At 36.8% G+C, this 19,059-nt stretch overlaps 1 protein-coding gene across 1 annotated transcript in view; it reads left to right on the top strand.

Annotated features, from left to right (window-relative positions):
• LOC107095375 (dystrophin-like) overlaps nucleotides 1-19,059 on the top strand; it is a 369,912-nt gene that overhangs the window by 206,876 nt on the left and 143,977 nt on the right. Inside the window, 5 exon segments of the mRNA XM_015391433.1 lie at nucleotides 1,283-1,433; nucleotides 7,448-7,567; nucleotides 12,941-13,042; nucleotides 17,901-18,008; nucleotides 18,092-18,271. Of these exon segments, the coding sequence (XP_015246919.1) occupies nucleotides 1,283-1,433; nucleotides 7,448-7,567; nucleotides 12,941-13,042; nucleotides 17,901-18,008; nucleotides 18,092-18,271 (661 nt within the window).

The raw sequence follows: 19,059 nt of genomic DNA, 5'->3' as shown, positions 1-19,059 counted from the left end.
ATTTTTGCTCAACCAGACACAGATATAGCCTCCCAGTATATTTGAAATGCTGGCTTTTAATGTCTTTTTTGGAGACTTGGCTTCTTCCTTGCTAATTGGCCATTCAGACCATGTTTCCTGTCAGCTTCCTTCAGCATTCTCACATAGTATTTTTTTTAGTTCTTGGGTTGGCAGAAATACTATGGAGTGAATTTAGTTTAGTTAGTATTAAAGCAATAGATATGTTTTGTAAATGGGAATTTAAAAAGAAAAAAACAAACTTTGTAATTTTTAATTTGAAAAAAAAAAATAAAAATGCTGTCCGGAACTCAAACTTTTGTAAAATCTTTGAATCAAAAAAGGTTTTGGGAGTAACTTAGCTGTTTGTTTTCTCAGATTTTAATTTTTTTTTTTTTTTGCAAATATTTTCTTCTTTTTCTTTTTTCTCAAAAAAATTCAGACTTTCTATTTTTTATTTTTTTTTTATTTAAAACCATTTTGACAGATTTTGTATTTTCTTTTTCTTTATGTATTTCTTTATGAGTTGCATTATTTTCAAATTGCATTTTGCACATCAAATTCTGTTTAAACCAAAGAAAGAACTAGAATTATAGGTTATCTTCCTGATTTATTGGTCAAGGAAACAATGTTCACCGTTCCCTAATTCTTAAAAGGCATTAGTCATTCAGTAGGTGTAAATGTCTCAAGTTTAATGAGAAAAAAATATATAATTTCTCATTCATTCATCAGGGATTTATTAGATAATCTGGTCACCCTGACATAAACCAAGAAAAGTTCAGACTTATTCGATGTGAATGGTGGGCTGTTGTTTCATACTGCGTATAATATGTCTGATTTCAGCTGTTTGTACGAGCTCTGCAGCCCACAGATGAAATTTAAAGCCATGATGGCTTCACATGCCCTCTCTACTTTCACAGTTAATGAAGAACTTTACTGCAGCTAACATTGATGAGTACAAAGAGCAGCTCTCTTTCTAATTATAGGGAATCCAAGATTAACTGACACTGAACCAAATTTAATTAAACAGTTCAGCTATCTTCTTTGGCAATCGTGTTGACTCGAGCCGAGAGATAAGCAGACACGGCCCTTGCTGAACAGGGGTCTGAATGATGATAATGATAATAATAATTTGCATTAAAAGGCTTCAAATCTCTGCTTTAAAGTTACAGCACCATCTGTTGGACTTCCAAACTGTTCTTCAGGAAGACTGCTTTAGGATAATGACTCCGCTGTGCTTCCACTAAATGAGTGACAGCCGTCTGAATTGTCTCTTTTTTTCCAGACTTCATGAGGTCCTGATGGACCTGCAGAATAAGCAGCTTCAGCAGCTCACAGACTGGTTGGACGTCACAGAGGCACGCATCAAGAAGATTGGCTCTCAGCCACTGGGGCCTGACCTTGAGGATATCAAGCACCAAGTAGAGGAGCACAAGGTGGGCGCCTGCTGATTATTGTGCAACATTTTCACACTTTTATACAGGAAAAACCTAAAGTACTATTCTTTTAAAAATTAAAATTTGTGATTTTATATCAACAGCCATCTCTGTAATCAGCTGACAATTAACACAAGTTCATTCCAGACGTACATTCCTCAATACACTGGAAAAAACGATCTAGAAATAAGTAAAAATTTCTTAAATTAAGTGTATTTACCCTTAATTTGAGTAGGTAAATGAGATAGTTTGCCAATGGAATGAGTATTTTTACACTTAAACAAAGCTAATTAGATAATATGCACTTGGAATAGGACAATGCAATTGTGTTTTCTTATTTTAAGTGTAAATTGTCTTGTTCCATTGGCAAAATGCCTCTTTTACTTCCTCAATCCAAGAACAAATGCACTTATTTAAAAAACAAAATAAGTTTGTTTATACAGTGGATTTTTTCCAGTGTATAAACATTAAAGTTAGCATTAGCTTAGCTCATAAGAAGTTCCAAATTTGATATAATATTAAGCATCTTAGAGCATATTGCCACTGTTGTCTGTTTTTTTTAACACAAGTTATTTAATGACTACTTCACTTTTTTTTAAACTCTTTATAACAGTTATTAGCCAGAAGATGCTTTGCTAATAATGTTACTAGCGGCAAGTAGAAAGAAAGTAGTTCATTCTCAAGAGATGGGATTTCCTGAAAAGTCTTCCTCAGGTTTTTACTTCTTTACGGTGAAAGAGACATTAGCACACAGAAACAGGTTTATAAGAGTTTAGGGGAGAATCTACAGTTGTATAAAAAGCAAGAGAGCACAGAGGCGGAGCATGAACTATAGTAATGGTTGTGACATATTGGGGGCCTCATGGTATTGAATCTGCATGCATGAAATTTTGAAAATGATCAAAGAGGGTATTTCATATGCATGTGTTTTAAATTAAACTACTCATTCATGTATTTATTACTCATGTGAACATTTGGCAGAATCCTAACCTTATGCTGAAGCGTGTAATCATCCTTTTGTTGAATTTTCAACCATGATAAATTAGTCACAGTTTTGGCTCTTAATGCTGTTCCCAGACGGTACTAATTTCCAACCAGGTGTACCTGTCAAAGGATCCCCAAAAATGAAAGGTATAGTGGAGGATCTTCACGTATTTTTTAAACGACCCAGCCTCTTCACTTAAAAAATAATACACATGCACAACCCTGTATCTGCTCCCGAGAGTGAACGCCTATTCAACGTGTGCAAGAGCATTCACGAGCCCAATTCTCCTCGTACACGCTCTGTTTAAAGGGGTCATAGAATACAAAACTGAGTTTTTATTGTCATAGATAAATAACGATAGTTCAGTGGGTGAAATGGACGAACCCCATCGAAACCTCCTTTCTCTGCAAATCTCACAATTCTAAACTTCCAACTGGTTCACTGGCCCAAGTTGGGTATGAAGTGTTGACTGCCGGGTCGCTGACTGGACCGGACCTCAGTAGAGAGCCATGAGCCGCCAGTCCTCAGCCGGAGGAGGGGGGCTGGGGGTCAGTAAGGCAGGCGGGGGGAGCATGGAGCCGCCTGTGTCCAGGCTACCATCATCGGGTCGGGTTCTGTCACTCCGTCCCCTGCTGGCTCCTTGCCCCCGTCTGCCGGGGTTCCCAGACCAGCCCAGGAGCTGAGGGCTCGGTTCGAATGCCCGGTGTGTTTCGACTACGTGCTGCACTGTAGTCGACCAAAATCCCGGACGATTTTTAAATACCCCCCTGACATTTTTTTAGGTATAAAAAGTAGGATATGTCTGGGAAAAGGAGGATGTCTGGTCACCCTACCATACCAACAATTTGATGTTTCAGTGAGTGAGTGGTTATTGCTATGATGCGTGTTTCCTCAGCAGCTTCGCTCGTTGTAAATCAACCAATCATCGCACAGTTCATCTAAATATTCATGAGCATACCATAAAAGGAAGAAAACCTGTCGTTTCATTCTAGGGCTTATAACCAGGCTTGCATTAGGGCTCATAGAACAGCAAATAAGCCATTTTCAGCCCAACCAATGTTAAACACCCTATTCAGAGACGTTAAGGACCAGCACCACATACCCTATAGAATCATTCTATGACCCCTTTAAAAGTTGCTGTTTGCATCGCTCATACAAGCTTACTTTCCAGAATTTTCCCACTATGTCAGACTCACCACCGGTAAGTGAAAATGGGGACTAGCATGTAGGACGGCCTTACGTAAACATATCACCAGAATGATTGACAATTAGGAGAACCACTTATTTTGATGATCCACCTGGAAAAAGCAAATCTCCACTATACCTGTAGCATTCTATTTACAGTCGATGGTTTGAGATCATTTCGAATTTTGCAAGACATTCAAGGAAGATCTTAAAGACCCCAGCAAATCCAGATCTCACCTTTACTCATCATATCCATATGAAGGTCTACTATGAGTTAGTATCAATATAAATGTAGACTGTATATTTCCCATTTATTGATTTAATCCGTAACCTTTTATGATTTTTTATTGAATTTCCATGGTACTAAAATCGCTTTCTAAATAGTTAAATGTACAACATTTCATGAGCCAATTGCAATGAATTTGGACTCAAAAACTAGTCACATGATGCCATTTTTATATGGCCAAAAGTAATAAACAGCTGATTGTCCTAAATATTGTGACTTAAACTTGCCTGTCGAAATAATCTGATATAGGATCTAACCAAGAGTATCTCATCCATCAATTTGGCTTAGAATGATAAAAGATCCAGATTTTTTTTTCATATAGATATGCTAAAAGATGCTGGTTGTAGTATTTTTGTCCTTTTCCATTAAATAATTGCATTGAAATTTCAAAATAGGTTGACTTAAAGCATAACAGAAATATATAATTTGGATATTTTTAAGTCGATATCTTTTCACATAATTTTTCACATAATTTCAGCTAATCATTAAAACTGTATAAGTTTTTCACAATTTTTTCCCTTAATTTCGAAATCTATGATTTGATTTCACACAGTGATTACCAAAAAATATGACCAATGATATGTGGTAGATATTTGTTACATACAATCTATCTTTTTAATTTAAAAAAAAAAAAAGGTCAGGTAATGTTTTGCAGCTCTAAACAAGTTTTATCAGCTGGATTTACGTCAAAAATGGCTCTTTGGATTATTTGCTCTTCTCAGATTAATGAGCAGTAAGTATCCCATCCTTTATAACTCTTAATCACATTTTATGTCTTCATCAGTAGACTAACGCATTACTTAATTCCTTAAATCAAATAAAAACCCACTTTAACTGAGCTGTGTATTCTACCAATTTATCATCCTTGACCCCTGGTATCTTGGGTGAAACCACAGGAGATTAGGATTATTAGGATTATTATAGATGTGGTGCTTGAAAATAGTAATAATTTAGCAGACCAGGCAGTTCTTAGATATAGCCATACTGGATTTGGTGATCTTGCGCTAAATCTGCAAAATATTATGCAGCTATATTCTGAATAGCAGAGCCGTATTGCTATACTGCTTGTTGATTCCAGTGGAAGCACTAAGGGTGGACTCTTTCGTTCCTCTTTTCTTCTTTCTCAGTAATGTGGATTTTAGTCCTATTCCACTTTTATCTATTTTGTCTTTGCTCAGCTTGAGTTTTTTTTACTCTAGTTTAAAGATCAAATAGGTACCACATTATTTTTTCATCACAGAACCATGTGCATGGTATAGCTTTGATTTTTTTATGGTTGAAAGTTCTTCCAGTAGGGACTCTTGGCTGTTAGTATTTTCACTTTCTTAAATATGGCATTATTTAAGACAGAAACTGTTCAGACATCTCTGCTCTAATCGCAGCGTGAGGCTGTGCTCTCCAGCTGTGTTAAATGGATTTATCTGGCATTTTCTACATGCCTTTAAGGCCTAAACCTTAAATTAGCTTTCTGTATTCATAGCCAGAAGATGTTAAACCTTCATTTAATGTACATTTGTTGGCATATTTCCGAGGTTTAATGTTTTGTAGATTATTATTGAAGCTGTGTTTAACACATTCCTAACTATAACCAGCCAATTCGTCGTCCGCACAGTCAGGGTTTTGTTTTCAAATCACACAGATTGCCTTTGCTAGAGGCTGTATTGCATCCATACAAATGCAGATTATTATTATTATGGTATGTTGGGAACTTAGTGCAGCATTTGATGCTGTTGATCACTCTTTTATTAGACCGCCTTGAAGACTGGGATGTTGTTTCTGGTACTACACCAAACAGGTTTCAATTATATTTTTGTGTGGGTAGGTAATTTTACATCAGACACTACAAAGATCATAAGTGGAGTTCCCCAAGGGTCCACTTTGGGGCCTTAGTACTCAATATCTCCCCTAAGTCAGATCTTAATCATCAACGACGGTTACCACAATTATGCAGAGTCACACAGCTGCATATCACGATGTCAGCAGGTCACTATGAAAATATACCAGGGAAAATGCAGAGAAGAAATGAACGCATGGAGAAGTCATTGGTTGGCGGCTTTTAGCGGCTCCTTCGGCAAACGGAAATTAGGCCTTCTGCGGTTAGATTTAGCTTATCAGAGCTGGATTCCCTCTCTCTCTCTGTAGTAGGGGGTTTAAGAAAACACTGCATTCAACTCGGTTTGAATTGTAAGAAAGGTAGTCAGACGTAGCCTACCTTTCAGCTGAGAAGCACTTCGAGTCTAGCCCTAAAGGCTGATTTATACTTGAAACTAGGTCGTTTGAGTAGGTGTCGCGGTGAACGCAGAGATGCCCCCACCCCCATCCGCAGACACTCCGCTGCACCTCTCCCAAATTGTAGGTGACCGCAGACAGTGCCGCAGACAGGAGGCTGGCTTGTTTTGTTTGTATGACCACAAGTGCAGAAAACGACTCGTGAAGATGGACCAGTTAGAAGAGCGAGGTGCGCAAGATAGCTGGGACTCTTTTTCCACCTGGATCCCCGCTCTTTTTTTGCCCTCATCTCCCTCCGTTGTCGCACAAACTGGCCCGCACTTCCTCACCACCTGTATCTAGACCTACAGCTAATTCATGATTCTATGGCGTTGTGGCATTGAATATAACATAGCGCAGACCATGCTTCTAAATTGAGCATAAATCAAAAATGTCTGAGTCGAGCTCACTGCGACACACTGCTGCGGGGAGTATAACCAGCCCTTAAGCAGCCGCGGGCTGCCGGCAACTGGAAGTTGAGCGGGAAGTGTTTGCTTTTAAAAACAACATCGGAAGGGTTACCTTCAGTTACATTGACATTTGATCCCAACACAGAGTTGGGGACAAGATCATGTGTCCCATGAGTTGATATCAGCATGGACATTGGTCCTCAAGTTTCAAAATCAGTATCATGGTATATGACTCAATGGCACATAGCTCTAGTTAACCCAGCTAGAAAACACCAATCAGGCTCTAAATCTGGGTGTAGTGATAGATCCAGACCTGAATCCATCATCTAAAGAACATCTCAAGGATTAAAGGACTAATGTCTCAATAGCACCTTGAATAACTAATTTGTGTGTTTATCTTTAGTGGAAAGAAAGTCGATCAGACAGCTGCAGTTTTGAGGTTGAAAGGCAGTTTTGCCTGTCCTTGTTCTCAGTGTTGAAATATAAATCCTTTAAACCTTGAGATATTGCCCTTTTTTTGTGGGATTTTTGATGCCGCTCTGAAACAATTATGGTTTAGAGCATAGTACTGGCAAGGGCCACAATTCACTGCAGTTCTGAATAGAGGCTCTGTAAGTCATTGAGGTTCCAGAGCGAAAATGGCTTTGTATTATTTCATGTTAAACTGATAGTTGTCAGTGACCAAGATTGGGTTAGTTTTAATAGCTGGCTTTCTTTGTCTAGTTATTAAATTTGCTGATTTTAAACATTCAACTGCCTCAACATCCCATAAATTTTTTTAAATGGGAATGCACTTTAATAAGTTGTCTCTGTTGTCTCATAACCCTTTTCAAAACGTTGTGTTTTCTATTTTTCATCTGCGTTTACGTCTCTTCTTCAGCTCCTTCAGGAGGACTTGGAACTCGAGCAAGTAAGGGTAAATTCTCTGACCCACATGGTGGTGGTTGTCGACGAGAACACCGGAGACAGTGCAACTGCCGCCCTGGAGAGCAAACTTCAGGCAAGTGAACAAAAGCACTTCAAGCAGTAACATCCCATAGACTCCTCGAATGTAAGGAATGAAAGAAAGAGAGAAAGTTGGCTGATTTCCTGAAGAGTGTTCACTAAATCTCAGCAGCTTTGGTTATGTATTCTAAGCATCAGGCGAATGAAATACAGTTGGTATAATTACACTAATAATGCCATTGAGGTCAACAGTAGGAGTGTTTAGCTCTAATATTGTCAGGGAACTAATTGGATCATTAATGTCCATTTGGGGGGTTTGTTAATATCAGGAGTCAGTTGCTCTACCCTCGATTTGCTATCATTTAAAAGGTGAACTTTTAATGTGTTCGTCAAAAACTGTGGAGTGTGAGATTTACCTTCATCTAATTGTGCTTGGAATAAATTACAAACAATGGAAAAGTACATTCTGGTGCCTCCTTGTCAAGAGTCTTAAGACCTACCATGCAAGCCGCAGAGTGCCATTTTGTTCTGTCTGAATGGAGGAGACGCATCAGCCTTAGTCACTCGTGTCAAATGGGCTAAAGTAAACAATGAAACACATGGAAGTCTGTGTGATAACAGGATGAAAGAAGCTTGCACTAGCTTGATGGTACGACTTCCGTGAAAAATAACAGCAGCCGATAACTGTTGCATCAGAAATCAACTAAAATAAATTGTCAAACACAAGGAAAATGTATGAAAACTGAGCTAAAAGAAGATGATGGTTGTCTGCTTACATGATATTGGTTAAGACTAACAGCAGCTGGGAACTGTTGCATCAGAGCTCAGCCAATGTAGGCTAAAAAACAAACTTTTGGGGGAACAGACTAGTTTCTGGACTACACTGTCTTGTTTGAAAATGACACTAAAATATACTTCACTGTTGTATTAATATAATTGACCTGTCAAGCAGAAAGACCGAATTGTCCACGTCTGTTTGAAGCTGAGATCGTTAATTATCTATCTCCACATGGTAAAAGCTGTGCTGATATCTTTGTTCTTCTAGTTATTACTTTCTTTTTTTGGTTATTTCCTTTTGCCTTTAACTGGACAAACACTATAGATGGTTCTCCAATGAAACAATAAGTGGAAGGTAGAATGATCAACAGTCTCTTTTGCTTGTTTTAAACTCTCCAGCATTCCTGACTATTTTTCTGCCTTGTTTTGCTTCTTTTTTCTTGTTTTTTTGGCTTGAATCTGAAAAAAAATTTAAGGCAAGACAAGGCAAGGCAAATTTATTTGTATAGCACAGTTCAGTACAAAGACAATGCAATGTTTAAAATATAGGAAGATAAAACAGAATCAAAGCAAGTAGGGAAAAAAATTAAATAAAAAAATCAGAAACATTGAAAACAGTTGGACTAAAGAAAATAAAAAAGTTGAACTAATGACGTTTCAACAGTCTTAACAGTAAGAAGCCATATTTTCAGCTCTATCATGGAGCTCTGTCTCTATTATTGTAACTTCAAACTACTATTCCTTTTTATGCAGAGTACTTTCATGTCCTTGTTGCATTGTGACAGAAGTATTTATATATTCTGGAACCATCAAAATTCATAAAACAAGTCATCATTTACCATTATGTGCTTTTATTTTGAAGTACTCTTGACATTTTTTGGATCTATCATGTTAGAAAAGTTGTTTTGATGAAAAAGATAAAGCTATAGCTTTGACCTTTAAGAATTAAATATGTTGTCTAACAACGCTGAGTGGTTAATTGTGAATTATTACATTTACTACATTGTGCTGTGCGAATATTTTTGTCGATCTCTGCTTGTTAGTTTTGCTCTAAGTTGTAAATCCAGAGAACACAGAGGTAATGGACATTGTTGTTTGTCTTCATTTTCTATGCTTCACTTCAGCCCAACCTGTGTTATGCTTGTTATGTCTCGCACGGTGCAAAGGATAAAACAGATTTATGCTTCAACTCGAGCCATTAATTTTCACATCAGTTTGTTACTGCTGCCATAATTGGAGCATGATGCCTGTCACACAGATGGCTGTCTTTGTTCAGGAGTTGCTACTTCAAGACTGTTGCTGTCAGTTTTAGATGATGGATTATTGTCCTAACAACGTTGACTCACTGAAAAGAAACGTTATTTCTTTGTGGCATCTAGTTTTTTGTCATTTGTTTTTGAGGGCAGTCACAAAGCATCATGGCTAGAATATGAATTGTTAAATGCAATTGCCTTCAGTACTGTAACTATGTATTTGTAATTACTTAAAATGTTTATATAAATTTTTTTTGGGAATATTAGCGCTAGGCTAGAGATTTTAAGAATAAAGTCGGAATATTATTAGAATAATATCATAAAATTACAAGAATAATTGTAAAATTACGAGAATAGAGTCTTGATATTATGAGAATAAAGTCCCAACATTACGAGAATAAAGTTGCATTTTATGACAACTCTTACAACTCTTTTGTATCTCTGCTTCTGTCTCCTTGAACCCCAGTCGGCCTCGGCAGATGGCCGCTCACACTAAGCCTGGTTCTGATGGAGGTTTCTTCCTGTAAAAAGGGAGTTTTTCCTCTCCACTGTCACTACAAGCATGCTTAGTGTAAGGGATTGCATTTGAGTCAATGCAATCAACTGGTTTTCCTTAGATAGAAAACTTTGAATCAATCTGACTGGATGATCCGGTGAACTGTAAAGTGCCTTGAGATGAAGAGTGCTGGGAATTGACACTATAAAAATAAACTGAATTGAATTGAAATTGCAAGAAGCACTTTGTTCCCTAAACTGAGGAATATCGAGCATCATTTGAAGTTATACTTTGGCATCGGTTTGACAAATAAGGAAACCTTTTAGCACACCAGTTCTCAGTTTAAAGTGGATTCACTTTGCTGTTTGGTGGTGATGGCCAGCCGTCATATGCTGGTCGCAGCTCGAAGCTTTCTTTCTGTAATGGGTTGTGGTTTGATGACCTAATCGTCGTTATTTTTTAACTTTATTCTCGTAATATTATGACTTTGTTCTTGTAATTTTATGACTTAATTCTCGTAATTTTATGACTTTATTTTCAAAATATTAGGACTCGAAATAAAAAAAAAAGGTCTCTAGCCTGGTCCTAATACTCTGTCGTGGTTTATATGATTATTATTTTAAATTTAAATATACCGGTAATGAATAAATAATGCAAGAGATGTTGAAGGAAATTCAATAATTAAGATTTCAACAATGTGGTACAGACCGTGTGTATGTGTTGAATTATCTGCAAAAACAAAACGTTTTATGATGCGTTCACACAAAATAGATTTAAGTTACTTCCATTTTATTATTGTTTAATTCAGTTCATCTCTATAGCGGCAAATCACAACAGTAGTGAAAGGAATAATAAGGAAGAACTATTCAGTAAAATTAAAAGAAATAATTGTAATTTTTCACTTTGGGTGGAAGAAACCAGTCCTCTCTATCAGCAATGTCAGGATCAGGTAGGTTATCAGTGGGTACCCATATAAAACCTCTACATCTATGGGTAGAAAAAATCCCCATATTATTTCAGGGTGCGGGCACGGGTATAAATGAACAAAATGCAGGTATCATAGTGTTACAGCATGAATGAAACTTATTTATATTTTCTTATTTATTAACTCTACATCTTAAAAATAATTAGTTTGAACAATATCCAGAAAACAGCATTTTTTTGAGCAACGAGGCAAAACGTCTTACTTAATCTGTGCGACCAGCGTGCAGGATGTGAGCGTAAGGCGATGATCTTTACTGCCTCTGTTATTATAAACGGCTGTGTGTAAACTTTGAGATTACGAGTCAGGTTCATTTTATTTACGGGTGCATTCGGTCCCGGCCAGGTTTTAAATGGGGATAATAGCGGGTAACGGGTCGGCTCTTGGTTCTGAACTCTAAAGGTGCGGTCGGATACAGTTTAGTAAAATCAGACCCGTGTAGGAATCTGCTGCACATGTTGACTCATGTTTAAATAAACAGTGGGGCTTAGTCAAGCATGCTTTTTAAGAAATGTCAAAATAAATTTGAAAAGGCAGTAAGGCGTTAGTCAATACTGTGCTTTAAACACATTCATTATTTGTGTGATACTGTGTTTGAATAAGAACTACAGTTTCCTGGTTGAGACGTTGACAGCTCTGTGCAACTTCAGTATGAGAACAGAGTCGATGGCGCAGAGCCAATGAGTCAATGACAGCGTTCCTGCAGTAAAGCGCTATCCATCCATCCATCCATTATCGGACACACTTGTCCCAATTGGGGTCGTGAGGGGTGCTGGTGCCTATCTCCAGCTGTCTACAGGCGAGAGGCGGGGTACACCCTGGACAGGTCGCCAGTCCATCGCAGGGCAACACAGAGACAAACAACCATTCATGGACAATTTAGACAATTTACAAACCTAAGGACAATTTAGAGAAGCCAATTAACCCAACAGTCTTGTTTTTGGACTGTGGGAGGGAGCCGGAGTACCCGGAGAGAACCGACAGAGAACATGCAAACTCCATGCAGAAAGACCCTGGGCAGGGAATAGAACCCAGAACATTCTTGCCGCAAGGCAGCAGTGCTACCCACTGTTCCACTGAGCAGCCCTAATAAAGCACTACTGAAGGCTAAATGTTTTTTTTTTTTTTATGCATACATCCTGGGATCATACAGACCTTCAAAAAAATGTTTTTTCTGGAATAATGTAGCCCCCCATTTGATTGTATTGCAAAGTATAAATTTTATTTTTGTTAAATTGCTTGAAAAGCATTATTTTTCATCTTACATACATTTTTTATAGCCAATTGAAAACTGCCAATTTGCAAAACAGTAAATTCCACAACTTATTTCTCTGTTCTTATAAATGCATTAAAGCAGTGTAAATTAGTTTATTAATTAATAATAATCACCTTATATTCCATAATTGAACCTTTAGTTGTATTTTATAATCAGAGGAAGGTTTTCCAAATTCCTTCACACTTTAGATCATAAAAGGTAACTGCATAGTTATTTTGGCTAGTAACAAGTAACTTTCCCTGAGCAGTAATTGAGTTACTAAGTTACTTTTGTAACTAGTTACTTTTTGCCCAACTCCTTTTGAAATAGTTTAATAGTATGGCTGTTTTTCAGTAATACCTATTTTATAAAGGTGTTAAAAGGCCGTTATGTTGCATTTAGTGTCCCGTTTCTTTTTTTTTTGTCCTTTTAAGGAAATTTTGTTTCTTTTTTTCCCTCCTAACTTTAATATAAACTCTAAAACAGCAAAGAGTAAAAATCAAACTGCATTTTTGATGGCTTAATAAAGATTCATTTAATATGTCAAAGTTTGCTTTAATTAGTCTTTGAAGCATCATGATGAAATTGAATCTGCCTTAGGGAAATATCTCAAAGAGAATTTTCTGGCTTATATACACTTCCTTTCTTTGTGTATGTGTATGCAGGTTCTGGGTGACCGCTGGGCAGCTATTTGCAGATGGACAGAAGAGCGCTGGATTCTGCTTCAGGAGATTCTGTTAAAATGGCAACACTTCACTAACGAACAGGTATATGTGACAACCTGACTGAGGCAATGTTTTCTTGTTATTTGCTCCACCTATAATAATAATAATAATAATAATACATTTTATTTAACAGCGCCTTTCTTGACACTCAAGGTCACTTTACAAATAATACAAAAAAAATAAATAAAAAGAGATGAAAAACAATATACAGTTACAGGAACATAAAAACATAAAAAAGCAAAAAACAATATAATGAGATTCAGTCAAATAAATTAAATCCTTCATATTTTACAGGTGTTTAGAGAATTTGAACCTGCACAGAACATTACTAACTAGACTATGCAAAGGTTACAGTTAAAATCCATCACAATTGTGTGCTTAAATGTAAAATACTATCATGTAATTATTGATGGAAATCTCATCAGATAATTAAACCTTGTTAAATCAATGCCAATAAAGCAGCAGGAGGCACAACTTACTACTAGCAAAATGTACCTGAGAGTATGACTCTATAAATTTTGATATTTCTGTTATAAATCACCACAAATCTCAACTCAATATTTACTTGGTAAAATATCAAATAATTTCCCCAAACAATAGATTCCTGATTATAAAACACCTTATTTTTTGTTGATGTAAATTTATCATCTTAAATCAACGTTTTCAATATTATCGAACATTTTACTGCGGTTGCAGATAAACAATAAAACATTAATAAACTCAAGTAAGTATCCATGTTTTTACTGTTGCATTAAGCTGCTTTCTTTTTTATTTATATTCAAGAAGATGACCTTAAATATCAGCGTTCACACCTGGCAGCAAAGTGTTTCCTTATTGATCTGATTTATCAAGATGCCACTCGTAAATAAACAAGTCATGACAAACACTGAGCTGATGGGCCATTAGGTGTACTGATGTTTTTTGTAAAAGGAGGAAAGCATCTCCTAAAGTGCACTTATTAAACATAAATATTTGAATCGTATAATATCGCAGAATTACTGAAAAATACATGACGATACATCTGTTTAGAGTTCAGTAAACTTGATGTCCGAGCAAAGATAAAAAAAAAAGTAAAACATGTTGATCTAAGTATGTTGTATTATCCCTTTTAACTTAAAAATGTAACAGAAAAATTTCACTTTAAAAATTATATATTCTTAATTATATTTTTCACCCATGGAGGTTACCTTTTATTCACCCTGCATGCTGGGTAGAAGATGCTGTTAGAGTAAACACAGGAAGGTTAACATTAATTTTTGATCATATTTGTTTTGTGTCGCTTCCTAAAAGTTTTTATAAGCCGTTGCACATGAGATATTTGTTGAAACAAACAAATGTGATTTGCTTTATTAACTCGGGCTGACACTGTTGGCAGAACTTAAGGAGTGACCACTTTATGACATCTCTTTACAAATACATCTGTTTCTGAAATACATTTATTGGATGTATAATTTAATGATTTATTGTAGCAGACTGGCCCAGGAGGCTTTTAGAAAGGTTTAAAGGTGATAGCTATAAGTTAAACCCCTCCTTTGCCAGGCGGATGCCAACTACCCTAATACTAACCTTGGTTATCAAACAATTAACTTATCTTTCAAGAATTAAAGGGCAACGCCAAAAGCTTGACTGATGCTGAGCCTTTTTAAATCTAATACTAGGATCTGAGCTCAATCCTGCGTGCCTTTAACTTACTATTCCTGTTGTTTTTAGCAGAATCCTGTCCTGTTACCATCACCGACAAAACTAGAAAAAATATAACTATATTTATTTATATGCTTTATTTAATATTTATTATTTTATTTTTTTTGTTAAAGTAACACTTCTTCTGATGCTGGATATGTGTCATGATTTTATCAAGAGCTCGGACCCAGATTGTGATGAATCCAGTGTAGCTCTAACACTGCTCAACCGGAACTGGAAAGTGAGGGGAAGACACTGCGGTTAGTTCAGGCTCAGTGAGAAATTTGAATCTCGAACTTGAAGAGGAGAAATAGATTGCAGACTCACGTTTCCAGAAAATTGTTGACTCTTTGACTCCAGTCGGAGTGTGGTGTTCCAGTGTTTGTCTCATTCGATGGAGGGTGGACAGGGTTTACCCAGAATGCAGTTGTTTGTAGGTGAATGGAGAAGCTGACTGCCACTTAGATTTCCTGCGGTACTTGAACAGGTTGTTGTGGAGATGAATCCCCTGCTCAGTGTGAAGCTCAAATGATCTCTTGGGTAAAAGTAGATTAGAATCACACCCTTGAATCCTCAGCTCAGCCTGATTCTCAGATGATCCTTCCAGGGAGAGAAGGTCCGAAACATCCAGTTGCAGAATGACTTCCTGCCGAGTGGCAAAGACAAAACAACGAGGTTAAAACTCAGGTAGACAAAAACTCAGTTTGACTCAGCAAAACTCAGCTTGGCTAGAGTACCCAAAACTGGCAAACCACTCTGGCGTCGAGGTAGTGGCAGTCAGCAGCTTAAGAGCACTCCGTTAACGAGGTAACCATCCGCAGGTGTGTGAGGAGGCCAACCAGGATCAGCAGCCGCCTGGTGGAGGAAGGAAGACAAACACACAAAACACAAACCACAAACCACACAGACTGGAATCCTAACAATATGATGTATTATTGTTTCAAACATTCATCATTTTGATGAAAAAGTTTTAGCTATGACCTTTTTTAGGCAAGTTTATAGTATTAAACATCGTATCAGGATTCAGCATTTCATTATTCAGTGAAAAAAGAAAAATCAAGGGTTGGGATAAAGAGAATGCAAATGTTAACATAGTGCTATTTCCATTGGATAAGCAATACACTTAATATTTATACGCTTAATGTTTGTACAAATAATAACTCCTGAAAACAACATGGAAGGAACGGGTGTAAAGACATAAGATATCCATATTCCCAACAACTTCCGGTCTTCTTCGTCTTTTTACAAGGCATAAGGTCCAGTTACAGGTGGCATAACGCCTGTGATGTGGAAAAAAAAGTATTTCCTTTGCAAATTTGCAAAATATTAGAATTTTGATATAACCTAAAAACCACCATATAAAAAAACTTTTTAATCAAAATGTTTTGGGTTTTTTCGTTTTTTTTTCCTAAGTTGCAATGTTTCAATTAAGCAAATTTTTTTTTTCACAATTAAAATTGGCTGAGTTTGATGGTTAATTAAAACACGGCTAATGTTGGCCATGGTTACAGTGTACCACTGCCTGAATATGTAGAGCAGGGATACCCTAGAGGGCCGCTGTCCTGCAGGTTTTAGACGTTTCCCTGCTCCAGCACAGCTGATTTACATTGATAGTTGATTAACAGGCTTTTGCTGAACTGCAATCATCATAATCAGCTGTGCTAAAGCAGAGAAACCTCTCAAACCTGCAGGACAGCGGCCCTCGGGGACCGACTTTGGGGACGCCTGATGTAGAGGGACGTACCTATCTGTTTAGCACCCAGCATTGCATTCTTTCCACCATCAAATATGGCCGCAAGAACATAAAGCTTTCCTTTAGCAGAGACGCAGAAAAGTGTTTGGGTCAAATAGAGGGCAATCCTAAAAGAAAGTCTAAGATGCACCAAATTTAGCCAGACCTAGAAGGTATATACTGAGAGTATATTTATGTTTACCATGTGTACGACTTCAACTATGGTGTTCAGATACTTTCAATTTAATTGGACTGAGCTTGAACTTTGCGTATAAAGAATTGAGTAAAATATCCATTTTTGTTTTTTTAAAGCAGGTAGACATGTGGGAAGCCCATCAAGGGATAATATAGGAAGATGAAGATAAAATAAAGTTTATTTGCACACCAGATATTTACGAGTGCTTCTAAAATAAACTCTCCAGGCGGTCCGAAATATCTGGTGAAACGTCATCCTAAAGTTTGCCGCTTTATGACAATAGCTGGTTTTCATAAAATTTGTTTTATATTTAAAACACCTAAAAAAATTAAAAATAAAAAACTCTAATCTGTATCTTTTTTTTTAATTAGAAAAATCAATTATTATTAATGTTTTAGGATAACTTTGCCCAGGATGTTTTTTTCATTATAAATACAGAAGGTCAAACTCAATGTCTAATTTTAAAATGAATAAATTAATAGAGACGATTGAGTTTGCATTATGGGATTTTTTTTTTTTTCAAACTGATAGGGTTCCATACAGCTTCTGGTTTCTAGGCGTGTTGCTGGAAAATGTGCATGGATTGCATTTCCACAGTGTGATCACAGCAAGTGGAATCATTTCTGCATGTAGAGCTGCAATCATGAAGCGATCCCCAGTGAACAGGACTGAAATGACCAAACCTTTCATGCTTTATATGAATCATATTCTGCAAATGCAGACTGAAAAAAAAAGAAAGACAACCTAACACATTAAGCGGGTTAAGATATCAGATTTGCTCATGTTAAGCGAGTAATAATTGCAGCGTCTAAGATCACAGCATGGGATTAAACATGATTAACAAGTCAGAGTTAATTAAAATCCAAAAGATAGATTTGCATTGCAACTGCTTGGATAAATCTGCTCTTTGTTTTCTGCCCTAAATGACTCATTTTTTATTTGAAGTGTAAAGTGCTTCAACAAAGTCATTTTTTTTTGGTATATTAATATATGAATGAACCAGCAGGTAACAAGACCAAATATATGCATCAGTTCTGTGCTAGTATGTCAGAAACACCTATATGCATGTATTATAAATACTTACTTTTAAATGTTTTAGCTTTGTGAGAGCAGCTAAAATTATGTTTTTAATGTGCTAGAGTTATCAGCTGTATTAAAAAGGCCTTATTCTCTTTCAGCTGTTATTTTTATTTTATTTTCTTGTTTTTTAAATGTTATTTTTTTCGAAATTCTCCTAAAATCTGCCTTGACTTTCACGCCTCATTTTCTTCTGCTCATATCTTTGCTGACAGTGTTTGTTTGACTCCTGGCTGACGCAAAAGGAAGAGCTGGTTCGCTCCATTAAGACCTCCAACCTGAAAGACCAGGCAGAGATGGCAGCCTGTTTGCGTCGTCTTTCTGTGAGCTTTACTTTTTTTAATTAATATTATAATAATACAGGAAATGGAGAGCAATCAGATCAAATCAATTGTTGTCCTTGTAGACGCTGAAAGCAGAACTGGAGGCGAAGCATCCCACCATGGATAAGCTGTGCTCCATGAGCCAGGATCTGTTGTTCAGCGTCAAGAACAAGGAAGTAGCCTCCAAACTAGAGGCCAGATTGGACAGCTTTGCTCAGCGTTGGGATCGTCTGGTCCAGAGTCTGGATTTGAACATCTCCCATGTATGTCAATCAAGCTTTTGGTTTGTTATTTATACAGAACTATTAATGATTTGTTTGTTTTTGAGACAATAACACTAAACAATATTCATCGGCAGCAATTATGCAAATAAGAGATCAAATCCCTTTATACTTTCTAAAATGGTAAGTTTAGTTTTTCCTGCAGTACAACACATAATTTACTTATGTTTTATGTTATGTCTTCTTGCTCCTTTTCAACTTTCTAGTTCTTTTAAACATATTAGAGACTGAAAGTAGCTGTGAATCTTCTGTTTCTGAATTTCTGATTGGCCGTTCATCAGTTTGGGCTGTTCACACAAGAAACCTACATGTCAGGTTTACCAGCAAATACCTCAATGCTTTTCTTTCTAAAAAAGGATGTATTTGTATTTTGGACACAGTCTATGTGTGTTCTGATAAGAATTTGCCTCTAAATTCAAAGTTGGGCAAATAAATTATTGTTTTTAAGGGATGCAGATACTTAACCTGACTCCGCCAGATGGATTTGCTCCGCATATCCACCTGGAAACCTTCCGTTTAAGTAATTTTGGGAAGGGGCGATAATACTGGTTAGCTGATTGGCCTATGTTGGTGATAGACGGGCCAAATAAACCAATCAGATCAACAAAGCATATGACGTACTAAGAGAGCGACGACGAAGAGGAGCCAATTGATAGATCAAACTCTTGCCGAAACCAGTCGGGAGAAGAGCAAGAACATCTTTTCCTCTGAGAAAAGCCTCCAGAGCAGTGTTTTGCTCTTCTTTCAGTGAAGAAATACTCTGTAATTCC

Source organism: Cyprinodon variegatus, unplaced genomic scaffold (assembly GCF_000732505.1).
Source record: "Cyprinodon variegatus isolate N-32 unplaced genomic scaffold, C_variegatus-1.0 Scaffold541, whole genome shotgun sequence".
NCBI lineage: Eukaryota > Metazoa > Chordata > Actinopteri > Cyprinodontiformes > Cyprinodontidae > Cyprinodon > Cyprinodon variegatus.
The sequence above is the reverse complement of the archived record's forward strand: the minus strand, read 5'-3'. Positions and strand labels throughout refer to the sequence as shown.